Source organism: Anomalospiza imberbis, chromosome 2, assembly GCF_031753505.1.
Source record: "Anomalospiza imberbis isolate Cuckoo-Finch-1a 21T00152 chromosome 2, ASM3175350v1, whole genome shotgun sequence".
Lineage (NCBI taxonomy): Eukaryota > Metazoa > Chordata > Aves > Passeriformes > Viduidae > Anomalospiza > Anomalospiza imberbis.
Window position 1 is genome coordinate 14,630,321 of NC_089682.1, and position 26,559 is coordinate 14,656,879.

General features: G+C 39.2%; 1 protein-coding gene across 8 annotated transcripts in view; it reads right to left on the minus strand.

The window, feature by feature from the left end:
* Window positions 1-1,710: 1,710 nt before the first annotated feature.
* The window catches only part of MBTPS2 (membrane bound transcription factor peptidase, site 2), a 40,483-nt gene continuing 15,634 nt past the window's right edge, over window positions 1,711-26,559 (minus strand). The window contains exons 6-12 of one of the 8 annotated variants that reach the window (XM_068179884.1): window positions 25,067-25,185; window positions 24,057-24,237; window positions 21,536-21,630; window positions 19,132-19,327; window positions 8,793-8,868; window positions 7,419-7,483; window positions 1,711-5,837 (exon numbers count right to left, since the gene is read on the minus strand). In XM_068179884.1, coding sequence (XP_068035985.1) covers window positions 5,728-5,837; window positions 7,419-7,483; window positions 8,793-8,868; window positions 19,132-19,327; window positions 21,536-21,630; window positions 24,057-24,237; window positions 25,067-25,185 — 842 coding nt within the window. In that variant the 3' untranslated portion in view covers window positions 1,711-5,727. Of the gene's footprint in view, window positions 7,484-8,792; window positions 8,869-13,832; window positions 14,024-17,780; window positions 19,002-19,131; window positions 19,328-21,535; window positions 21,631-24,056; window positions 24,238-25,066; window positions 25,186-26,559 lie in introns of those variants that run through there. The other 7 variants (XM_068179883.1, XM_068179882.1, XR_010995868.1 and 4 more) reach the window with 7 other exon arrangements.

The following is a 26,559-nucleotide window of genomic DNA, read 5'->3' on the forward strand; positions in this document are numbered from 1 at the left end:
ATGCCTGCGTGAACAACTGAATCAAATTCAGTTGGTTTGGGGAAATTAAAAAAATATCTGGTAATATTTTAATAGATGTCCTCAAAGAGCCATAAAAGGTAAAAGGACAGGAACTTTTGTAATGCAATAGCAAATTAAAAGGATGACATTAAAAGAAAAAAAGGAAAAAAGTATTTCTTTTCAGTTTGAAATATTCCTTTGAGGGAGAAATAAAAAAGGATGTAGGACCACGTGTTTTCAAGACAGGCAGAAATGGCAGTGACATAGTATGCAGCCACTAATATATTTGCAAAGAACTAAAAAGAGGTAGAACTATTAATAAATGTAAATAATATTATAAATAATTGTTAAGAATATCCAATTATATTTCAACACCAGAGCCTTAAAAGTATGAAAGCAAACACCAGAGCCACATCTCTCTGAGGTAAAAAAGGGGGAAAATTTTAGTCCAGCTACAAGACTATTTATCAGCTTAGTCCTCATAAATGTTGTGAATTCTCTCAGTTTACCACCATAAGATTAAAATCAAACCTTAAATTTTATTTTGTTGTGTAGATCACATCAGAAAATCATAAATATACTTAAAAATATTTAAGTGAGTTCAGTGCATACAGATGATATGTAGATATTTAGGAATGCTTCTGCTTGGTGGTTCAAACTGGTATGATCACAGAAGAATTATATTTAGCTTTCTTCATAAAGTTACCAGCAATAAGACTCATAGATACAGGGTATCTTTTTAAATTTTACTCTGAAATTACATTAGTGAATAAGACAACATTCCTCAGGATGACGTTAGGATATATAATTGATTGTTTTTCCAGATTACAAGAGGAACATACTTCATCAGAGTAAAGGATAAGCTTTTCAAAACCAACTGAAAAACCTCAGAACTCTCCTAAAAGCTTATATGCTTCAGAAAGAAAAATATGCTATTGTATCTACCTTTCACATGGGTAAGAGGAAAAAAAGAAGGCATCTCCTCATGCCAGAAAAATGCAATTCAGAAAAGTGCAAAAACTGCATAGCAACCTATCTGGGAAATCCTACCAATGTGTCCAATCTGTGCTTTGTGTCCATTTCTCATGGCAATCTTTTATCTGGGAACAAAGCCACAATTGCTGAAACAGCTCTGCTTGTATAAAGTAACAGCGTGTCCAATAGGCAACAAAGGGCAGCTCAGTTCTCAGAACAAATAACCTGGCTGGCTCCAGATGAGCTTGCTCAAGAAACAGCAACAACGCTTCCCTCGCACACAGAGCTGGGTGCGAGCACAGCCCAGACACCACCTGGACACCCAAGGAAACCTGTCCAGAACCAGCCAGGGGATGTGCCCAGCTCTGGGCCGGCCTGGATGAACAAGTCAAAGGTTGTCATATGTAAGTTCACCTTTGAAGAGCTGACATTCTAAGTTCTTCACACAGGAATGGCCAGAGCAGTGGTTTTGCTTACCTTGACAATGACATCCAGCGTCAAATATTTGAACTATTACTGTGATAAGCTGATAAATAAGGGAAAGTAAAGTTATAGTTATTATTATTTCTAGGAGGTGGTCAGATACTGAAAAGGATGGTGTATCTTGTTGGTACCCAGAGAGAATTCATGAATCACATATGAAGAAAACAAGAATATATGACAGAATATGGCAATTGCCACTGGTAAGGAATTATGTCACTCTACCTTATTTTCAAGAACAGACTTAAGCACATCAACAATCAGACAATGAATTTATTTGCAGGATACATTTATCATACATAGAAAACAATACTTATTGTTTGGTTAATTAAATAGAGAAAAAAGCAAAACAAAACCACAATACATTATTCAGTGTTCCATATATTTGTTAGCTGACATTTTCAAAATGAAGCTTTCTTTTTTTCCCATTTTTTAAAAAAACCCATGATCATGAACAATGCATAGTGGGAACAAAGGGTCTAGAAATCTAACATTCCACAGCTGTGAGTCAGTGTGAAAAATAAGGCCATGTAGAGGGAAAAAAAAAACCCACAGTGAATTTCTAAACAATACATAATCCACTGACAGACTTCAGATAAGATCAATTGAGTATATGAAATCTAAAAACAATGTCATGTAAGGAAAAGATTTATTTAAAACATTAACAAACAACTTGGAAATAGTTTTTCCTAATGATGGCTTGGAAAAAGCCTCCAAACTTTCAAGCCAGTATCAATGAAGATCAATTATACTGTGATGCTGCAAAAACCATCTCAGGATGAACATCCAGAGGTGAGAAATACCCAAGTCCATTTTACAAAATAAGCTACAACTACCCCTGCTACTTATTCAGCACATATTTATTGAGGGAATGACAAAGTGTTAAGAAAAAAGTTTGACCACCAGTCACTGAATGATTCAGTGAAGGGCTGGAAAACATATCTTCCTGCTCTGAAATGTTAATTACAAGTTCTTTTCAGGTTTCATGACAATGTAAACAGAATGAAAGGAATTGCAGTGTCATATCCTGCTCTTTGTTCCTGTCCTTTCACACCAGGTCAGCAGTGTGAAAGTTTCATAAAGCTGCCATGAACTGAAGTCCTTCACTGCCCTTAAATGCTGCCATCTGCTCTTCACATGACGGAGTGGATGAGCCCAAGGACCAGGAGTCACAGAGCTGCTGTTTACTGGCAGTCCCCAGTGCAATGTTCCCAAATGCTGCATTGATGCAGGGTGTGCATCCCAGATAACTCAGTCACATTAAATAATCAACAGAAAGCATTATATGAAATTCAGGATAAAGAGGGTATAAAGTATTTACCAATATTGGATTTTACTTGTGTTAAGATTCAAGATTCCTTACTCACAAAATTACAAGAACAAAGCTGAGGCAAGACTGGTTGTGGAAATTGGTCTGAATGGAGGTGTACAGAATGCATGTTTTACAAATAACTACTTATATCTAGAGTTTAACTCACATATTTTTAAAATAATTACAGACTAGGCTATATAAACCTTTATAAGCCTTCTTCATCTGTCATTAGTGATATCCAGATCTGTATGAAAGCTCTGAATTTGTAAGACATACATTATTTATTTTAAAAATATTCCTACAGGTCACCCTTTGACATCAAGTAAAATGTATGGGAAGCTTTGGGAACGCTGGGATTGCTGATGTGCTAAACTGAACAAAACATATCCTTATTAAAAGAAAGCTGAAACACCCCGACTGCCATGGAGAGTTCTGTCCTGAAAACTTTATTTCTTCAGTATGCTCTACACAGTCTTGTTCATCCCAGTTCTCCAGAACAGCACAAGCAGCAGCAGTAAAGAGTGAAGGCTGACCTTTTTTAGTCGCCCAGAAAAAGCTATGTTTACCATGCTTGTAGCTGAGGCTTCACAAAAATAAGAAACATGCTTTAAAGACCAGCTGAACAAAACTCATGCAGCTGTGATTACATCATGTCCCCATCACTTGTCTTCTGTTAATGAAGAAGTTAAGAATTGCTTTTGGGAAGAAAACATAAGTTTCTCTTTTCAAATCCAGAGAAAACCATAGAGAGAATTCACAGAGAGAAAGAAAAACAAAAGTCTACATTGCAGGATATGGAGGATTGCTGTAAGCTATCCCTAAAAAAAGCACTAATACATCCTATGGCTATGTAGGTATCTGTTATACAAATGTATGTATACACATATATCCACAAATGTAGAATTATCACATTAACTATTAACATGGTTGTCACAGAAACTATTAACATGGTTGTTTCATTCTAAATAAAAAGGATGAGTTAACAAATTTCCCACTGTGGCTCATAATTTGGGATGACTAATCTGCAAGTTTGTCTATACTTTTTCTACTGAAGCCTTTTAAATTTAATTTGTACAGAAGCAAGCTGGTTTTAAATTCTTAAGTTAGCAAAGAGCATGTAACATCCCCCATGCTATGGAGTTTGCCATTTTCATGTCATATCATGCACTATCAGAACATGCTATGTAAATATTTGCTGATATAAAAAACTATTTCATTTAAAAAAGTAGAACAATGATCATAATTATGGAATTCTTCTGGAAATTTTCAAACAAAAGCTAAGTATAACATTTCTGAATATTAGACATTACTTTTTCCATCTGATACAGATTTAAAATGCATAGTATATACATAAATAATAGCAGCCATCCAACCTTTAAGAGTGCTGTGTTTTATAGTCCAGTCAATATGCCCTAAAATTATATTGAGGGATTCTGTATTAAAGATTCAGAAGGGGTAATTAGAATAAGATGTAGAAGGATTTAATTTAAAGACTTCCGGTTTTTACAAAAACAACACACATCAGAAGTACTCCAGTAAAAATAACACGCAAAAATCACTCTGTACTTTTGTGTTTTCTCTTGCTAAATAAATGACCAAAATGCAAGGAAAAATCATCCCAGTAAGTGTATGTATGGCAAATGCTTATCAGAATGTAATCCATATGTCAGGATTATAGAGAATGAAATGGACCCACTGAACAACTTCTTCTTCAGAGAGTAGTCCAACCTATTACCTTTGTCCACACTAATCTAAGATGTGCTGTGTCACCATTCATACTCAGTCTGCTTAAATTCTTGATTTAAAGAACCTGTACATACCTAAATCAACCCTTACTCAGTCAAATTTTAGTATGTGGAGAAATGGATTAATGAATTATTTTTAAGCACTTCTAATACTCTCTCTTTCATACATGATAGGGTATCGAGGGTCTTTACAGTGCACTAGTGTGACTGTTTTGCTAAAGCCATGACCAATGTCTTCTCCACCCTCTTCTTGCTTATGAGGTCAGACATAGACTGAAGTTCTACTCAGTAGAACTGTGCCTTTCACTGACTGTGTAAAGTACACTGGCTTTAGCTTCATTTGATAAAACTTCATGTTTTGGTAACACACTAAATAACCAGGAACAGCCTGCCAGCCTCATTATAGCAAATGAAATTTGTGCATGCCAATTCAGAAGCTTTGGGTTTTCCCAAATCTGTTGCCTACATTTCCATGAGAGGCACTATGCTAAAGGACTGTTCCAAGCTATTGTAGTCAACATGAATAAATAAATATCAAACTTGACATGTTTCGAAAGTAAATATCCTGTCTTACTAAACTACATTAAAACTTCTAAGCCCAAATTAATTTTTTGCACTGTAGATTGGATGAGACAGAGGAAAGTGTTATAGAGCCACTGAAAGGAAGAGCTCAGATAAGAAAACAGCCACTGAGGTGAGAGAGCAGTCTGGAACAGTCTCAGAGCCAGGCCTTGTGCAAGGACCAGGCTGCTCCTGTCCTCCTGTCCACCGAGGGATGGCAGAGTGGCCCATCAGAACTGCTAGTCTGAAACCTCTCTGTGTTTCCAGGAGTGATGACAAATTAGGGTTACAGGGTGTAGTTTGTTTTTCCTTTCTTGCACTTTGCTTTACTTTTTAATGGTCCCCAAAGGGGCCAGCTCACACTGGATTGAAGGATTCACCCTCTCCTACCAGGACCTGTCCCAGCTTGCCTGGTTTGAAATGACTGAAAAGGAGAGGCACAGGCCAGCCACCCCACAGAGTGAACTTCAAGAGCCCACTCAGCCTGTGGCAGCACTAGAAGGGGATATAAACTAGTCAACAACAAATAAATAAACATGGTGTCTCATTGCTGCTTGCATCATCACAAGAAAGCTACCGTGCAAAAGTACACATCAGTACTTCGAAATGACCCAGGCTTTCACCTCAAGTGCCAAAAGAATCTATTTTACCTGGTCATGGATGTTTCAGTACTCCCTGCAGGCCAGGATCTGTGAGCTTAGGTTCCACTTCAGTTCCTGATGGAAAGGCCATTTCTGTAAAGGAACTCTGAGGTGCAGCAGCTTCTATGGGGAGCACTGTATGAGGCAGAAGCGGCAGGGTATTTTTCAAAAATTTTCTATTTCAAATATTTAGGCTCCCAAACCAGAACATTTTTGTTTAAGTATCAGCCTATATTGAGGCAAGGCTCTTGACTGAACCTGATTTAGATAAACCAGGCAATATATCACAGGAGGAAAAGACATCAAATATATAATCCTATTGGGTCCAAAACATTACAAACCTAAAGAACTTTAAAGCATGTCAGACATATTTCAGTCAGTAAAACACTGACTGTTCTTCCACTGTTCATTTAAGAACAAAGATATGGTCTGTATTTATCTCAGAAAGCAAATCCAAATGTTTAAATAGTTCATGTCACAATCATATTCTTCCTCTAAATAATTCATATCTAAGACAAGCTAAATATCTTTGTTAGCTATCTTTGAACAGAACGAATCCTAGCAAAGGAAACTTCCCTTTGAAATACAGAAAACCATCAGTGAGTTACTGTACATATTGCATGCATAGCATCAGAAGATAGACACCATAAAAACAACAGGTTTCACTTTCAACGGTGAACAGGTAGAATACAGTATTATTTTCTGAGTAAAACACCACAAACATTACATATCACTTAGGAAAACTGTGCACAGCATACTTCAGCACTCAGAAACTAAATTTCAGTTATCTTGTAGCTATTGCTGACAAATATTGCCTTTAAAAAAACTTCAGCTGCATCTGATAACACACAACTGAAAGTGTAAGCAACACAAACATGTGGGCTTTGTTATCTTCCCACATGCTTCATTTTTAGCAGACGTTGGCACTTTTCATCCACATCCTGAGGACAACATTCCTCCAATTGTTTTGGCCAGGTGGAAATGAAAGCCACTAACCCAAATGGCTGCTCTCTCCCCATTAACACATGGTAAGCATTTACCTAGCTTTTCCCCATTTTGAGACCAGACTTTAGAGCTTCTTAAAATCCAGTCTGGTAGAATATCAGACTAAAAAAAACCAAAACAAGTCACTGAAGACTATGCTGATGGAGAAATGATCAGAGCCCACACAGACAATTATTTAAATTATAAAATAAAACTGTTATTTTTCCTCCCACTTTATAAATGTTTGAGACAAAATAATTCCCTTATTTTGAGATCTGAATTAATGAAGTCTGTTTTTTCCTATGAAGTCTTAAAATTTCTCCAAAATTAATACAGTGCTTAAAGAGTAAATAAAAAGGCTCCTAGTTTTTTCTATTAGATTTCACATGACCACAGGCATGGTGTTATAAAGTTTTAAATTAAAACAGCAACCACCAGTTGATTGTTCTTTCAGTCTCATATTAGGGGAATTATTTCAATCTCAGTACTGGACAAATTTTAAAAGGTAATGGATTCATTATTTCTGTGTACTTTGAGAATTGATGGAAGAATATCCAATGTTCTATCGCGCTGTCACCATCCAAAGTCCCAGAGCCACATTGGCAGCCAAAAGTGCACTACCAGCAAGCAAAATCAAAAAGCCAACAAGCTCTCTGTTTTGTTTTTCTACAATTAGGGAGCTCAGTGTGGCTTCCAGGAAGGAATTTAATATCCACTGACCATCCAAAGCGAAGCAGGGTACAGCGTTGATAACTGCCAGTGCTCCTGACAGTGAGATGAGGTACCTGGTTGAATGTAGTTAAGGTTCATTAAGAGTATCTGAGAAAATGTTAAAAAAAAGTAATAAAAATAATGTATTGTATTTCTAGTATGCAGAGAGAGACATACAAAGGTTATTTTTCTAGCTGCCATTCTGTTTCACAGACATTATATGAGTAAAATTAGTTTTATGCCATAACATAGCCACTCAGAGAATTGCCTTTACTGATTTTTATTTTTTAAGAGCTAAGTTTGGATACTTAAACCTGCATTTGTCACAACTTGAGTGAAAGCAGGAGACAGCAAAACCACCACCTTCTTTGCTTGCTCTGTGTGGTTTTGGAGGAAGGTTATAGCTCTGACACCATGCCTGAACTAAGAAGGCATTCTAGACCCAAGTATGAAATCATGATTAGGAATATTTTCCAAAACACTCCCTAGAAAATGACTAGAATATCATCAGAAATCTGACCTATCTCTCCTCCTTACCTGTGAGCCAGAAATACTGAGTGGATTTCTGTACATGTGCGTGCACGTGAGAATGAGGCACGGGTAATTTTCACTGCTGGTTAAAGGCTTACCAACTGCAGTACCTACCTCCATCCTGAATGGCCTGGCAAGAACATACAGTCAGAAAGCAGCTGGAGCAGTGTGAACCTTGATGTGTTCTCAGAAAATGGGAGCTTATGTGCTACCTTTCCTCTGCTTCCATGGACTTGTTACTAAACTGAACTACACAGTTTAGTTATTCTACGGCCACGCATAAACATTTCAGTTTCTAAGGCTAAGGGTTCCTAGACTAGCCACAATCAAGTCTACTAATCTATATGTATGTGTATATATATAATCTTGTTCATTAATAAGCAAGAGTTAATTGAATTATCCTGTTTTTTGAACAGTGATTTTCTTTTCTTTTGAAGAAAAAAACAAAAAACCCAAAAACAAAACTACCATATCCTGTTATTTAGTTCAGCAAAATGATACAAAAATAATAAAACTCTGATATTGCAAAGCTAGCAAGAACATCTCATTTTTCCTGACTTAAATTCAGGCTTACTTTGGCTTTCTTGTCACATCTGTTAAGGCTCATCTTCAAGAGTTAAAAAAAGCACTGACCAAAAATATGCTCTTAAGCACAAGAAAGTGAGAGATTTCATTTTTAGCTTGGCACATGGACAATAATCAATGCAGAGATGGGATAAAGATGTCAAATCACTACAGAAATATTTTAGGGCATCCTGTCTAAAATGACATCCAACTGAAGTTTTGCTAGGTCACTAAATTCTGAACAGTTCCCTTCTTACCTTAAAAGAACAAACATACTTCAAAGGATACTTGCAAAATGTCTCTATCATCACAGGCAGATCGATACTTAGAAAGTTTTGTCGTGGTACAAAACTGCTGAGACTTACTGAAAAGAAAATACACAAAGCATGAAAAGTCATTCCAGAGTTATAGAATTATGAATTTTATATTATAATTTTGCAGAAAAATCACATGCGAAATGATCCTCTTCCAGGACAAATAATCAATCTCAAGGGTTTGACTGGGTTTTTTTTGTTTTTACAATAGTGCAGCTATTATATTTTTCTTAAATGTGGCCACTATCACAGTAGTCACTCCACAAAGCACAATTAGCATTTCAATAAAACTAGATCTAAAATACATCTTTTCAGAGGCATCTTTAGTCATAAAGACCCCACTGTATTCCAGTATTTTTCAAAGAAAAGAGATTATAGTTACCAGACTTTTTCAACCCATGCAGTCCACATGCATACTGTGGGAGCACATGTGTATTTTCTCTGAAGGCCAGAAAAATCTTCTCTGGCCAGTACCTGCAGAAGATCCCCCTAACCTGAGGCTGAGCTCATGGTGTACAGGAGAGGGAGAGATAGGGAGCAGAATTCTGGAAAGCCTCTGAGAAAGCAAAGGCTATGAGGGGATGCACAGCTGTATCACACAACACTAGCTAGCTGATGCCTCAGGTTTTAGCTTTTATAGTTTTCAGGTTTTGTACTGCTTTAGTGTGCAGTACTGAGCTTCGTATTAGGGGATGGTGAGCTCTCGTCACAGAGCAGGTAGACAAAACAATTCCTTCTCTAGCTGGGGACCAAGGCCAACCAATCCAAATCTCAGACCCAAGAGCATAAACAAAGGTTGACTGAAGAGAAAAACAAGAAGGATGGGACTTCATAACCTAAAGCTGCAATTGGACAATTAACTCCAATATGCTAATGGACCAGAACTTATAAAAATGAGAGACCTCGTGACCAGCTGACCATTCTGGGTTCATCTTGGGTGTAGCCCTGGCTGGGCTCTTGTGCTGGCCAAGGTGGCTCCATTGAGGCCTTTTAATAAATGCCTACTTTATTCTTTAACTCTGTCTAGCCTCTGTTCTAGGTCAGCCTTCACAAGGCATCATAGCCAGTACATAAGTAGCTTCTCTTCTGTGTTCAGATGATAAGTGACTTCAAGATATAACTTGGTGCAACTCAAAAACCTGAGAGGTGAGACTTGGCAGCCTTAAAAATAGTGACTGGAAAATTGCAGTGTCAAGGACCACATGATCTTGAATCACTGTACACACTTCTCTTTGAAGGTGTACATGAACCTTCAGTAGGCTGCATGTCAAATTTTTCTGAGAGATTCTTCAAGGCAAGTGCAGTAGTTTGAGACCTGCCAGAAGGCACTAAGTTGGTACAGGGATGTTCCACCTGGGTAGCATTCTGGATCTACCAGCACCAGGGACTGTTTGAGACCCATACTGTGATAGCTGCAAGAAAAATGCCTTTCCTACTAAAAGGAAGGCACAGTGGGCTCTCATCCCCAGAAGGAAGAGGTTAGGGTAAATTAATGCAGAATTAGAGAACCACCTTGAGAATAAACTTGCATAGTACCACCAATACTATCTGTCTTTAAAGAACAACTTTAGATGTGAGTTGCCAGCCACAGTGGCCTGAATTTTCCCTACCTATGTGGAGAATAGTTATAGCTGTAAGAAATACATACATCCACAGAGATATTTGAAGGCAAGAGTTCAAATCCCACTCAATACAAACACCTCTTGGGAAAGGAACAGTTTAACCCACTCTTGGAGAAATTTTAACCATAGGCTAAGAGAACACTGGGAATATAACATACCAAAAGTAGTATATCTTTCATAGGAGTGAGATCAGATTTCTTCAGGTCCACTAAAGAAATTCAAGGACACAGCAACAAAGGTGAGGGAAAGTACTTCTAAAGTCACATAAGGCATAGAACTAGTCCATTCAGCCACATAAAGACATTTTCTTCTGTTAACAGATGCCCTTCTGATAAGTCCAGCCAACAAATACACCATGGGTTGGAAAAATATGGACAGCAAGGAGAACAAAAAAAAGAATGGGTTTGGTGTGGCAACGATCAGAGAACTTTTCAGTATCAAAACTGCCAGTGTGTTTGAAAGTCATGTTTTTGCTTAAAGCTTAAGACTGACCTTTGATTTAGGGGAACTGAGAGAAAATAAATCTGTTGGACGACTGAGTGAAGACCACGACAGAAATCCTGGATACCACCCAGTTCAGAAAGTCAAGTCACAGAATCACAGAATGATTTGAGTAGGAAGGGACCTTAAACATCACCCGGTTCCAACCTCCCTGGCACAGGGAGGAACATCTACTAGACCAGGTTGCTCAAAACCCCATCCAGCCTTGCCTTGACAGCCACCATCTCTATGGTCAACATGTTTCAGTGCCTCACCATAATGAAGAATTTCTTCATTGTATCTAATATCTTTCTAGAAGAAAGCCTGTATGATAAGCCACTGATTATCAGAGATACAATTGGGAAGTTCTTTGAAACATTCTATGTGTTTTTCCAGCAGTTTTTAGTATCAAGGCATGGTAAAAAAAATAGTTGAACCACAAAAAAGCCTCAAAGATGAAATATTTTTTCCCATTATACCTATTCTATACACAGAATTACTCAACTAAATGCAATATTTTATTAAAATACTCCTTTAGCCTTATTTTAGAAATTACCTTGGTTAACCAAGCAGACACCACAGCCTTCTGCAGCTTGATACAGGGGCTTTCCCCAGTGCAGGTGGAGGACCTTGTACTTGGTCTTATTGAACCTCATGAGGGTTCTTTTCAAGCTTGTTCTCTGGATGGCTTCCCATCCTGCAGGTGTGCCAACCACACCACTCAGCTTGGCATTATCTGCAAACTTGTAGAAGGTGGCTTGATCCTGCAGTGGGGAGGCTTGTGTCCCAGCCCTTGGGTGGAGCTACTCTATGGGATGTGCTCGCCTTCTTGGGAGGGCAGCTCCCCAGGGGCACCCTGAGTTCCATCCCCACACAGGCCCACCCTGGCTGCCTGCTCATTCCAGGGCCATGAGGTTATACAGCCCCAAGGTGCTCCAGCAGCTCTCCATGAGCACCCTGAGTGCCATCCCCACACAGCCCTGCCCTGGCCCTGCCCTGGCCATGAGGTCACAGAGCCCCATGGCACTGCACTGGCCATAAGAACCAACTGCTCAGCCCCCATCCCCGACTGCAGCAGCAGCAGTGTGGTGGAAGGGGGACCATGGCCTTTGTCCACCGTCTTTTCCTCTCCCTCCTCATCCTCCTGATCGTCCTGCATCCCGGGGTTGCCAACTTTGCTCCACAGAAATCACAGGAAGCAGGTAAGTTGTCAGCATTGGTCCAGCCTTTCATGGGCTTGGGGGGGGGTCTTCTCACCAATGTTTTTTCCTCCAGTGCTTTAGTAAGGTTTCCTCTGTGTAAGCACTCTCCTGTTAAGAGAGTCCCAAGGGTTTATCTCTCCTCCAGGGGTGTTGCACATTGTGCTTGAAGAGTGTTGAGCTGCAAGCTCAGATGTCCCCAGGTCCTCCTCTGCAGCTGTGGCAATCCACTGACATCTGGCTCCCACGCTGTTACCTGACCCCCATCCAGTGCTTCTGTACACAAAAGCAGAAGATCCCAAAACACAATGGAAACACTTCTCTGTGCTTGCTTCTAGCTGATTCTCTAGCAGATTCTTTGGCAGCTTGGAAGAAAGATGGTTTGGAGCCCTTGGGTGAGCCTGGAGCATGTAAGTTCTCAACGTTCCTTCCTTTGAAAGAATAATTATCACTAATGTGTCAACAGCTTACTAATGAGCAATTTTCTTTAAGATGTCGAGGCTGACGGCTTGCGGAAATCTCCAGTAGCCAAGCATATGCATAATCCCATGGGTAAGTTAGCCGGAAGAAAGTACAGATTTCCCTTTTAATCTTCTTTCCATGTCAAATGCAAGTTGCTCATTCCAAGGCCAATGCCAGACTCTGGCATGGTAGTTGCTGTCCTATGGTCAGCACAGGATGGCTTTGTGGCAGCAGGCTCTTTCCCCAGTGCCTGATCTTGCACATCACATCAGCAACTAAGCTGAAAGTGTGTTAGGTTCAAGACATCCGGAACCCATTGCAGAGACAATGAAAAACAGGACTCTTGCACAAACATAGCTTCCCCTGCAGCTCCATCCCAGAGCTTGCCTTGAGTACCTAGATGACCAAAGCAGAAAAGTAGCCCCAAGAAGGATCCCTCTCATGAGCTGAGGTCCACATTAGTGTTCTGACTTGTATATTGGGCATGGAAGCTAGAGAACCTCCCCATCCTCCTGCATCCTCCGTGCCTGAGCCATGCTGAGGCTTTACCTGTATCTGCTTTTTGGCAGTGCTGCCAAAGTCTGGAGAAAAAAAAGAGAATGCAAAAGGTGGTGAATCTTCTCAAGCAGACCCAAAGCACTCAGGTACTGAGCAGTCCCGCTGGGGTCCCTTATGGGAGACACATCCTGAAACCTGGGAGTGGCTGTAAGGGGTGCACATGCTGGAGAAAAGGCAGACAGGGAGAGCAAGGCTCAAGTATCGCCTGTGAAGGCCCAACTCCATCCCCTTGGGGTGTGGGAGCTGGCCCAGAGAGGGAGAGTTGCAGGTGGAACTTCCTGATGAGTTTTTGCTGAAGAAGTGACTGGCCAAGCAGCAGTGCTCCCCACTGTGCTCTCCTTCTGATTGTTTGAGCCCTGTTCAGCGGGACAACCTGTCCCCAAAGGGTGGGAGTATGCCTCCAGGACCACCACTGGGGGGAAAACAGAGAACATGCTGCAAGTTCACAAGTGGTAAACTGCCAGAGGACAGGCTAACACTTTGAATTGCTCTGCAGAAATGGCTGGAGAAACAAATAAACAAGTTCCTAATGCCCCTGAGCACACTGAAAGTATTTTCTGTCGTGGAGCAGGCTGCATGATAGGCATAGTGATAGCCGTGGTTGCTGTGCCAGCTGGGATACTGATGTGTTGCTCTCTCACAATCTGCTGGTGGTGTGAGAGAAAACGGTGAGTCATCAATCCCCTCACAGCTTCCTGCAAAGGCAGCTCACAGCCACAAAGCACTTTTAGTCAGGCTGCTGTGCAGCAGCAAGTTAGTGGTTGGTTGAAAAACTCTGCTGAGGCTTTTGCAGCTGTCAGCAGCTTTAACTGGCCTCTTATTTTCTGGGTCTTCTTTTGGGGAGCCTTCTTGGACTGGAGACTGTTTGCTCAAACTGAGCCTGCCTAGACAAGAGTAGCTTGCATGAGCGACAGGCAGAGACAAAACCAAATCAGGATGAGAAAGAGTGGGGGGTAATACTGCTCTAGAAAGCAAGAGATGCATTGGCACCTCCAGCTGACCAGTGAACCAGCCTAGAGGAGTACCCCTGCTTGGCGGTGCCTCTGCCAAGGCGTGCCAGTAGCTCCACTCCCAGCGGTGAGCCCTGCCAGCTCTGGACCCTGCTGTGGAGGACAGTCCCTGTGTGTCACCTGCAGCTTAGCCACCTCCTCTCTCCACAGGCGTCTCTCTGGAGACCAGCAGGAACGCAACCACCTGATCACACGCTCAGACAGCCAGACCAGTTCACCTGAACCTGCCCTGCCACTGCAGTAACCCTAATAAACTCACACAGCTGACCCCTGAGCTGCCCCTGTTCCCCCAGCTGTAGAAACTGTCCAGTGCCAGCCACAACAAGAAACAGACCCCTCCACCCCCAAACCTGCTGGCCCAGCCCACTGGACAAAGTTGAAGGTGGGCCTGCCAGGGTAGGGGTTAGGCTGACAGAAACACAAACAACAGCTTCAGGGATTGGCTTTTTGTCTGAATAAAAGGGACAGTCTTCACACAAGTATTTATCGTATCAGAATATCCAGAGTTGGAAGGGACTCACAAGGATCATCAAGTCTAACTCCTGGCCCTGCACAGCATAACCCCAAGAGACACACCATGTGCCTGAGAGCATTGTCCAAAGGCTGTTTGAACTCTGCCAAGCTTGGTGTCATGACTGCTTCCCTGGGGAGTCTGTTCCACTGCCTTACTACCCTCTGGGTGAAGATCCTTTTACTGATATCTGACCTAAACCTCCCCTGGCATAGTTTCAGGCTGTTTCCTGGGGTTCTGTCACTGATCACCAGAGAGAAGAGACCAATGCCTGCCCCTCCACTTCCCCTTGTGAGGTTGTAGACCATGATGAAATTTCCTCCAGGCTGAGGAAGCCAAGTGACCTCAGCTGCTCCTCAAATGATTTCCTTTCTAGACCCTTCACCATCTTCATAGCCCTCCTCTGGATGCACTCTAATGGCTTTATATCTTTCTTATATTGTGGTGCCCAAAACTGCCCCCAGCACTTGAGATGAGGCTGCCTCAGTGCAGAGCAGTGGGACAATCCCCTCCTGGCAGTGGGACATGTGGCCCTCCTGGCTGCCAGGGCACTGCTGGCTCATGTTCAGCTTGCCACTCACCAAGACACTCAGATGTCTTCCTGCAGGGCTGCTCTCCAGCCTCGCATTACCCAGTTTGTCTGTATGCACAGGTCAAGTGATATCCAAAGCAAACAACTTGTCAAGTTGAAGGCTGATATCAGAACATCTGATCAAAACTCCTGTTCATGAGCCAAAATAGCAAAATGGCTGAGACAGCCAGTGTATTCAAAGGTTTCAAAAGACACACTGCAAAACCCTGTAGTTTCAAAGCTTGACTGCCTCTTGACAAACACCTAATGGCCATTACCATCCTGAACCTGAAATTATGCCTAGATTGAGAATGGATCATTGCTCTTCTTCCCTCTTTGTTACAATAAACTGTTGTCACTGACAGCCACTAGACATGGATCTAAACTGCAAACCTTGCTGCTGAAGCAAGCTCCAACCACAGAGAAACTCTTCAGGAAGTTTCTGGACTGAGCTCTAGAGACTGTAATATGAAGCAAAGAATTTTGTGGTTGTAATGGATCAAACCGAATGGCAGTAGGCAAATCTGTCCTCTGAAGAATAACAAAAGAATTACAGAAATTATGCTCTACAGGCTTGTCTTCAAGGCCACTGGTGGGAAGAGGTGAACAGCAATGAGCCTGGGTGAGAGAAAACAGTAATTGTTTTCCCACTCTAATTAAACAATTCTTTGACCTGGAAATAACATTTCTTTTGTTGGCTCATGCTAGATGGTGCTGGCAAATATTGAGAAGGATTCACAACAGACACAATTTTAATTGGAAGTGACTTGGAGACTAGGTTGACCAAAGAGCTTTTCAAAACTTCTTCATGGGGGAAAGGGCAGGTATGCCATGGAGGAGACAGACAGCATGGCATGAGATATTTCTGTGTGGTCTCCTGAAGAACTATATGTGTAATCCTTTAAACCTGGGTTAAAAGCAATGAAGGACCATCCTCAGTTATAAGGGTAAACAAGCATGGAAATACTGAGATAACAGGCTGTACCAGAAACAACTTCAGCAATGGATTATGGCTGTTGTTGCTCATAAACATGCCCAAAGCCAGGAAGTGCCTTTTTTTTTTAAAGACTCGGATACAACAGAAGTAGGAGACTGGTCAAGCTTGAGGAAATGATCTCTAGATAAGTTCCATCTTCTTTTCATGAAGAAAATCTTAACGGCTTTAGTGATGGGTAAGAGTAACATTCAGGGATACGATGTTTCCTCAAGTAGTGTGAATTCCTAATAAAAATCTTAGTCACCAGATTCTTCCCAACCAACAAGGGCCAGAGAAGGAAGCAAAAATGTTGCACTGTTAGAAATGACATGAGGGAATAAAACCCCTCATACATAACAAAGAAGAAACACTGCAAATTTGCAGGGCAGTACTGGCAGGGCCCTCCACTTCAACCTTAGATATCAACTGTCCAACAAAGGAAGGGACTCTAGAATATAACTGGCCTGCAATAGGAAGGGTTTGAAAGACTTAATACCATGTGTATTGAACTAATAGTATGAATTTACATTGGATAACATTACATACTTTTTACAGAAAGGATGCTAATTAAAAGCATTAATGTGTCTGTCCCAAACAACATGCACTCCTAATCATCCTTCTGTTTTAGTTTTGGCCAAATCTCCATCCCTGTAAGTTCATTTAGAATTATAATTCTTTACTGGAAACAAGTGGTATATATAGCCTCCATATGAACAAAAATATTTTTGCTAGGATATTTTAATTTGAGGCAACAGAAAGATTTAATAGAAATAAACTGTAGAGACTATCTCTTCTAAGTAGCTAATATAGATATGCTTTAAAAAATACGTCATCTGGAAGTTATCTTCAAATGAAAATATGAAATAATTTCTGCTTTTCCATAAATCAGGACTACCATGACAACAATACAAGCCTAAGCAGAAAATAATGCAGGCATAATTTTAGAATGTTATTCAAACATTGCTTTAGTGAAATTTCTAAAGAAAGTATAGTCATATTACACACTAGTACTATAACTCCCATATTATGTTGTGTGTTAAATATAGCACCACTCTAAAAAGTAATGTTTCCTGCAGGCAGAAAGGTCACACTAAAGAATAAGTAATTTCATGAAAACTTATTCTTATTTCAAAGCTCACACAATAGAGGAAAAAATTATTTTCTTTCTTAAACTGTAAAAAACAGTTATCACATTCTGATCAGTCACATTTAGGGGAAAAAAAAAAACCCACACCAAACCTGTTGGCCCCAGCCAGTCTTGTAAAGTGCAATGCTAAGCCTGAAATATTTAGAAGTTGTTTGACTGGAATGAAACTCTAAAATGCACAGCAGAGTGCCTGCTACCCAAGCCAGCATCCTATCATTTTGGTCCAGTGTTTTTCCAAAAGGAACATAAGAGCACAGATTACATTTGCAGCAAAGCTGGTAATAAAAGTTAACTTCTAGCTTTCAAATTAATACATTAAGTGCACAATTCCAAGGGTAAATTACTTTAAAATTCTACTCCTACATGTGTATGCAAACAGTATTTTTACAAAATAACTTCTTAAAAAGAACTACTCTTTAAATGCAATAGCATTCTTTTCTGACTTCTGAAAGACTGGCAGGTTCAATTCTTCTGCAGAATTACTACAGTGGGAAACACCAATGAAAACTCCATTTCTCCAATGTACCGAAAAGGGAACAATATCAATTGCTCTTCAGTACCAATAGCTTGTATTGTTAAAGACCAAGAAAAGAATTCTGAATAATTATAAAACTCTATTCTTAAAATATGTTGCTGCATTTGAAATAAATATCATCAGATACAGTAGCATGTGTTGGTAACACACAAGCGAAAAATGTTTTCCTCTTAAATAGCATAAGGCCAGAAGTAACAAATGAAGAGATCATATTTTGGGCTTAAATTAGAGTACGTTGTAAAAAAAAAAAGTTGAAATAAGTAACACCTCACAGAGTATCAAATTACTAGTCTGGAAAAATAAAGACTGATAGATTAACTGAAAATATGGTATCCAAGAATGTTAATGGATTTACACCATCAGATTTCATCACCGTTTCTAAAACTCTTTTGTACCTAATTCCAGTGCTTATTCAGAAAAGTACAATGCCTTCCTAAGGAGATACTTCTAGGATAGTACTTCCAAAATCATCCCAAGAGTTTCAGCTGTCTGTGAGGAACAGACACCTTCCTCACAGGAAGGGATAGTAATTTAACACTTCAAACTTCTTAAAGCCCATCTGCAGCTAATTTTCACCATGCCACTCAAGCTATCAAGTAGGATGTTGATAAATTTGTTCATTCTTTCCATACTCATTTCAGGAGCAGAATTACTTTTTACTTATATAAGATGCCCAAAGGAGAGTCACAGTGAACTTCAAAGAAAGGAACTAAAATTTTATCTGTTACTTTATTTAAGGCAGCCAAATGAAAAAAATAAATCAGGAAAAAACTACATTGTGATAACACTTGTGGCTCAGTAGTCACGGGAATCTGTCACAGATACTTGGATATTAGGTGTGATTTAAGCAGTCATGCTAATATTCCAGGCAAGGTGTTGGAGCAAGGTGCCCTAGAGATTTTACAATAGCATTTTGAGACATTTATGTGCTAGGAAAATGCATGCACCTGGTTCCTATGACTAACCTGAATAAGATCTGTTCCAGAAATAGCCCTTTTATAGTTTTCTGAAAAAACAACCATCTCATATCACATATGGTTTCTATTACCTTCATAACTCATTGCACTGTGAACATTTATTTTAGGTCTGAGTAGTCCATGTCTCTCCACTGGCTGTAAGAAGAAACGGATTCTGCTTAAAACAAATTAACTAAGAAGCACTCCAAGACCTTGTTTAAGTAGGCAGACAAAGGAAACCATATTAGAGATTGCTTTTACTAAACTTTCAATAAATAATACCAACCTGTGTACTGAAGATGCATGGGGTGTCCTACATAGAGCATGTCAATATGGGGTGGATGCTTTACCCTGATTAGCCTTGTTTGGTTCTCCAAAGAAGGAGTCACACAAAAGCTTGGAACGAAGTCCTTATGGCAGTCCATGTTGGTTCGACAAACTTTGCTGGCTTCAATAACTTTTCGTGCTGGCATACAGGCATACTGCAAAGGGCATTTAAAATCATCATGAAAGGTAAAGGTAAGCTATTTTCCAGAAGATCTAAAAAAGGATCAAAATATTCCTTTTTAAGCAAAGAAATGCCTCACTGATATAAGCCCATTAAGAGCTAAAATCTGATTTTTTTCCTTTTTTTTTTTGTTGTCAAATCGTGACAAATCCCTACCTGATGCATATTCAACCTGTCATTCCATATTTTGTAGTGTGGAAGAGAGGGTATGCACATATACCAAAATAAAAGCAACCTATTTCTAGCAAAGTACACATATGCACAAGAAAAAAATCATGGCATCCAAACATAGGTCAGTGATTTCTAATGGACAGAGCCTGTATCAACATCCTAGTGACTTACCTGCTCAAGATGAAGTTTTAGCAAATAAACCAACAAACCTAACTGGTGTGTGGTAGCTAAGAAATCGTTCTCAACTAAGATGAACACAGGACTCAATGCACTGCTGTGCCCCAACCCCTGCCTATAATATTCTTTCACCCTCTAAGTCTGACAGACCAGACCTTTCCTGCTCCCCACAGGCAAAGACAGTACAGCAGAAAGGAACAGGAAATTAGTTTTCTCCTTCATGTCTCTCGGAAAATCTCAGTGACACTTTTTTCCTTTTATTCTAAAAATAGAAGCATGGAATCATAATCTACTATTTGCCTTAGGAGGAAAAGCAAAAGTAATTTCTACCTTCTCAGCCTGATCATTGCACTCCCCATAACGCATGAATGTCAGGCCCTCACCATTAACCTTGATACAAATTCCTTCTACTCTAACAAAGGATAAGACACACTTTCAAAAACTGCTGCACAGCACTGCAAAGACCATTAAAAAAAAACGTTCAAAGCTCACAGCCAGTCTAAGGATACTTGAAAGTCACAAGATCTCAAGCTCCCTGATGCTTTTATTTCTTCCCTGTTCAAAAGCAGCAACTACAAGCTCAAGAATGCCCAGGTTCAATGGACAGTGATTTATCAAATCATGCCGGAACTGCCATATTCCAAATGAACCACTGGAATGTGTTCAGCTCTTAGTGGTTAAATTCCCTGGAGTGGGATGTTTACCACTGTAGAAACTAAACATAGCAGATTTGGAAAATTTTTTTTTTTTATTTCTTCGGGTATTTATCACTAGAGTCAGAACAATAACAAACTGGTAAGTGTAGAAAAGTTTACACAGTTCATTCGTGCATTCTTCTGCTTGTAAAGAATCAACAGAAATATTGCATCACTGTCAGTATGGAACACATTTTTAAAAAATAATGATGTATTTTCATAAAATCATAGAATGGCTTGGGTTGGAAGGGACCTTAAAGATATTCCATTCCAACCCCAGTCACAGGCAGGGACACCTTCCCCTAGACCAGGTTGCTCAGAGCTCCATCCAGCCTGGCCTTGAACACTTCCAGGGATGGGGCATCCACAGCTCCTCTGGGTAACCTGTGCCAGTGGCTCAGCACCCTCCCAGTAAAGAATTTCTTCTTAATGTCTAATCTAAACTTGCCCTCTTTCAGTTTAAAGCCATTCCCCTTTGTCCAATCACTACATGACCCTGTGAAAAGTCTCTCCCCAGCTTTCTTGTAGCCCCTTTAGGCACTGGAATGCTGCTAAACCCTTTTATAAGGGAGTAAGGCAAAATCCTACTGAGAAACTTTGTTTCTACTTGACAAGAAAATCAACATGGTGAAAAAAGATTCAAGTATGGGCCCTTATTTTGAGAAACTGGGCAATCTCTAGGACCTTCTCCTGCATGTTTTTATTTAAATATAGGGCTTCAGACAAAATAACTGAACAGACAATCCAGGGTTTTGCTTTCCCTGTAGTGCTGAATACTTTTAAAAGATTGAAACACGAAAATAAGCATTTTTGACTTCTCAAAAGTTGTTTTTTCTCACCAGTATTGTGCATCCAGAATAGTGAAAATGACTGAGGTATCTTTCTGCCTAAAGGAATGAGGTGCTTAAGATTTTTTCTGATTCTTTCAGAGACCCCCTGTTTAATTATGGGAAAAATCATAACTAATATTTTGTGGTTTTTTAAGCTGTAATTGGGAAAATAGTATACATGCACACCTTTATTGCAAATTGTAGATATTCTTAAACACTTGAGTATGTTGTATAGGTGTTGGCAAATATTACTAATTTAACATAAAAAAATAGATTTACCAAAGAGAATTAGCAGTTTATGTAACTTACCAGATGGCTCTCCAACTTATTGCTGTATGAAAAGCAAATGTCTGTGAGGCTGTTGTTACTACAACATTCAACTGTGCCATCAAGTCTTCTGTAAACTAAAGAACATAGGCATAGAGCAAATAACCAATATTATTTGCTGAAAAAATTAGTCTCTGAATGAAGTAAAACAATTATCTTGCAGCCTTCAAGAATGACACTAATTCACAGTCTAGCTGAGGCTCAGTCACAACTACAAATAAAGCTTCACCACTGACATGTGAATGTCCCGTGATTTCAGTCACGTCACATACTGATTTTTTTCACCTTTATAAATCTCCTTGAGATCCTGGTGATCTACCACTGCATTATTTTGAGTATTACAAGTTACAAAACACTCTTATATCCATTGCCACTAACTTGTACCAATATTTGGCATAGAAATTTGTTAGCTACTACTGTACTGATTTCACTGGCTGGCTATGGAAATGGCAAGACTCAAAACATACTTTTTACATCATGAAAGCCCTCCAAGACTTCAAGGCTGCAGCAGTGAACAAATGACGTTTTAAACCATGATTTAGCTAGTCTGGTAAAGAACCTTTGTACATATGCTCTTGAAATGAGTTAAACCTAACTTGCTGTCCAGCTTGAACACACACAGATGCAGAAGAAGAGTCACAGTAAGGATCTGTATCACAGCAACTGCAGTCCTTTCTCAGGCAGATCAAGCCTGTGATACTGGCTGCTGATTTATCACTGCATAACCTGCAATCCACTGACATGGAGCTTTATGCCTGGGGCTTACAGGTGCAAGCACTGTACCATACAAACCTTTTTTCAAGTACCTTGAGGCTAAGAAACCACATATATTTTTGAATAGCAAATGACCATGAAATTGGAATTCTTATAAACTCCATTGAAAACACTTTTTTTTTTTTAATTTCAAAAAGTTCCTTAGGGTGTTGTTTTCTCTCTAGCTTCAATACTCAGATAGTTCATTCTCCATTTGTTTTATGGTCAACTAGATGGAGTCCATTTGCTATATACATTTTTATCAATACTCTCTATTTATGTCAAGTTGTGAACTGTCAAGATTTTGATAAATGCCAGCTGCTCGAGACCAAGCAGAGTTCATTTAATTTCAGAGGAATATTTCTCACTGCTGGAGGCTTATGACTCCAAAAATGCAGACAGACTGGTCTGATTAGAAGGCAGAAGTGGGGACAATGGGCTGCTAACACAATACAGCAACCAGGCTTGGAAGCAATATTGAATCTCCAGCACTAAGTCTCTAGTATTCCAATCTAAATAGGACTAATTCATCTGCAAAATATGCACTTTTATTACGCATGACTCCAAAATTGCACTTCAGAGAACAGCAGAATCTGAGGATATATATACCTACAACATCTGAGAATTGGTTCCTGTCATCCCTGCCCAGCTGAAAGCATGGGCCAAAGTTGCACTCGTCTTCAGAGGCATAATCCAAACTGTCAGACCTCTAAAAGCAGGTTTTTACCCATACTCTACTAGTTTCCAGTTTAAATAATTATCTCAGTACCAGCTATAAGATCACTTTCTTTACATAATAAAAAAACCCCAACTTTTTCAGCCTCACAAAAATTCTATAGTTCAACAAAACCAGGGACAGTTGAGTTGCCTGACCTCCTGTTTATTCCCAGGATGATGGAAAAATGCAGTGACAATTTTAAAGCTCTGAATAGCATCCTACAAGCTTTGCTCAGCAGCAACCCCTTACCTCTGGAATTCAGTTTCCATGAATGCTTGCATGAAAGAAACTTTAGAGAGCTTCAGGGCATGTCACAAGATGCTCAGCCAATTTAACTTGACTGTTCTTTTTTGTTCTACTCAATTTTTCTTTATTGTTCTAGTTTAGTTCAGTTTTTTTTTTTTTTTTTTTGGTTTCTTGGGGATAAGCCCTTACAGCAACAAGCACTCTAATGTATAAAAGGAAACAGAAGGAAGTAGACTGACTTCCAGAAGCAGTATGTGCAATCCAGACAAAACTGAGTTTATGGGCAATGACGTAAAACCCTATAGGGAGACACATCTGAAGAAGTGACCATAATAAAGCACATCATTGGGTTAAATCATATAATTTGCAATGTCATGCTGATCAAAGCTGTGAGGTAACATGAAATTTACATCTGCAAAAGATCACTGAATTGATCCATTTCACAGAACTTAAAATAGAGGAGATAACTGTACTACTGCTAAGAACCAAGTCGTGCAATATCCCGAAGAAGCAAATTTTATTATTCAGACTATTATCATACAGACTATTTGTACAGGATGACTGAAAGACAAGAGAAATTCCTATATTTAGCCTTCCCTCGGTTTCAGATTTCACAAAACAGCATGGCACACTGGTAATTGCTTAAGACAGGACAGCAGATTTGACTTATAAGAAATCTGACCCCAACAACAAATTTTAAATCCAAAATAGTCTTTAAGACATGATTAAATTAAAAGATAAATTAATTAACATACAAAATAATGAGGAGAGCACCTAAAGTCATACCTCTAGCTGGAAAGCTTAATTGCTGTAGGGTGGCTGCACTTACACAGTAGCCGACCTGAGACTTCTCTGAAATGTCTCCCAGACAGGAATTCCAGTCTTCCACATTATAAACGGGGCAGTCTTGTAGGTTAGTGACAAGGTCTCCCACAAAAAGACCTCTCGGTCCATTGGCAGGAGAATCCTGAGAAGAACAGTGAAGTCAGTCATATTACTACAGGAGGATAAACAAGGATTAATTTACAATTCATTGAATACTATGAAATCTTTAGGTTAAGACACTAAAAAATGGGGGGAAGGGGAGGGAAAGGGAAGTCTCCAACTGTCCTGGACACATCTTCAAATTTGAGTAATTATTTTCATATAGGTCAAAAGGTAGGAAAACCCACAACATATTAAGTTCAAGTAACTTAAATTAATACACTGAACTTTTCAAGAAAGCAGGTGTACATGTATTTTCAAAGGTAATAAAACATTATAAATGTCACTCTCTCCTGAGTTTTATCAACTGACTTTTAGATCCAAGAAAGACTGTATCCTTTCAGCTCTGCTGTTCAACTGTGCTGTATTTGATTAAGTCAGAAAAAAATCATTCCTTTCCAGAATCCCAGAAGTCTGTCTCTATTTCACTTCCAGCTGACCAAACAAGGAAATCAGCTTAAAATAATCTTTAACATTAAAAACAGATAGCAGTAACTGGAGTGATAGTGCAGTTTCCAGTAGATTTGCTTTGTGCCAATACTGAAAAACAGTTAAAACCGGAACTAAACCTGCAAACTCATCTCAAATGTCTCAACAGTTTTGCAGAATGCTAATTAGTCTATCATTATTCACACCATGTTCCTTAATTTACTAATACTAAGATACATGAGACTGAAAGGAAAACTTTAAGCAAGAAGTTCAGTATATTAGATTCTGCAAAGGGCTACAGTGACCAAATCTGATTGTGATCATAAGAGGTACATTTCAGATCACAAAGCATATAATATGGAAACAGCAAATCTCCTTCTTACCTCTGCAACCTCAGTGACAAGTGCCCCAACACCCGTGTAATAGAATGGGAAAAGAATGGCTGGCAGCAGAAACAACACCATGAAACTGGCAACACCAAGAACAAAATTATGCCACACCCCTAAAAAGAAGGCAAAAAAGTTGGTTTTTAAATGATCCTACAGCTGCCTTCTAATTAACTTTCCTGAAATTATTACTGCAAGAAAAAAAGAAAAGTTAATTTGTGAATATAGGCATAAAAGAAGAGTACATAGATTATAAACTTTAACTTCTAGGATGCCACTTTGTAAGGCAGTTTTAGAGAAACCTCTAAACTCCTGAGAATTATACCATCAAAAAAGACAGGAGAGCAGTAAATCCATTTCTAAGGTGTCATTCTACCAGATTAAGATTTCATGTACTTCTTTTCTAAGTATCAAAGGGTAGTGTATCCAGAAGAGAAACTGGGCTTCTGAATCAACTATTAAAATACAGTTTCTATCTACAGAGCTGTCTTTAATTATAAATATTAAAAAATAGTGGAATGAAATATATTATGTGTTACCTTCTACCACAATAAACTGTTGAAATTAAGAATCTCAATAAATGGGCCTATTTTTGAATAAATACTGTTTGTCCTAGAGAGCAAGATGTCTGAAATTTACTTGCAATTCAGTATTTGTGATGGTAACCTGCATTATTTCAATTAAAATTATGACAAGTATATGTGCCAAATGAATTTAGGAAATTTTTTGAAAAAAAAGCTTCTTCTACAAGAAAATATGAATCTGAAACCCCATCAAGAAACTAAAATGTACAATCAGCACTTCCTGACACGTTGTTTTGGGGAACATATTTGCAATTACCATCTTTATAGTATGTGGGTCTCCATAAGAAGCAATGAGCCACTATTATAAGACACAGCTGGCATTCATCATCAAAGCTTTGTGGCTTTTTCCACATTCAGCTCTACACACATTTTCTCATTAGTTTGTGATCTCAGACAGACAGTTTTGTATGAACAATGCAGGAAAACCTTTCAGTGTTGAAGAGTCTTTATTTCTTTCTTACAGTGCTTCATCCTGTTGTGAGGAGTTTGGTTAAATTCTATACTTACAGGGCAGTTACAGTGCAGGAATTCAATTAAATATATTTACAAATGTATTAAACCTATCATTCTTGCAGTGTTTATAACACAGAAATCATAGCATATGGCAGACTTATCTCCCCTATCTCCACATCTCACCTCACCTTCTTTCACACTTTTAATGCTGAAGAAATGAGAGACCATTTTGGAGTTTTTGAAGTAAGCTGCCATTTCCACTGGTATATGCTTCTTAAAGTAATTTTTTTCTATAGTTTTAATTGTATCTCATGGAAAGGCACCCAGATAGAGGAAATGTTTCTGTAAGCAGCTCTCCTTATCTCACATATGCACATTTATTTGCAACAAATACAGAAGTAGTGAGCAAATATTTAAACTTTATTGTTTTAATCTTTTTTATCTTAAAACTAT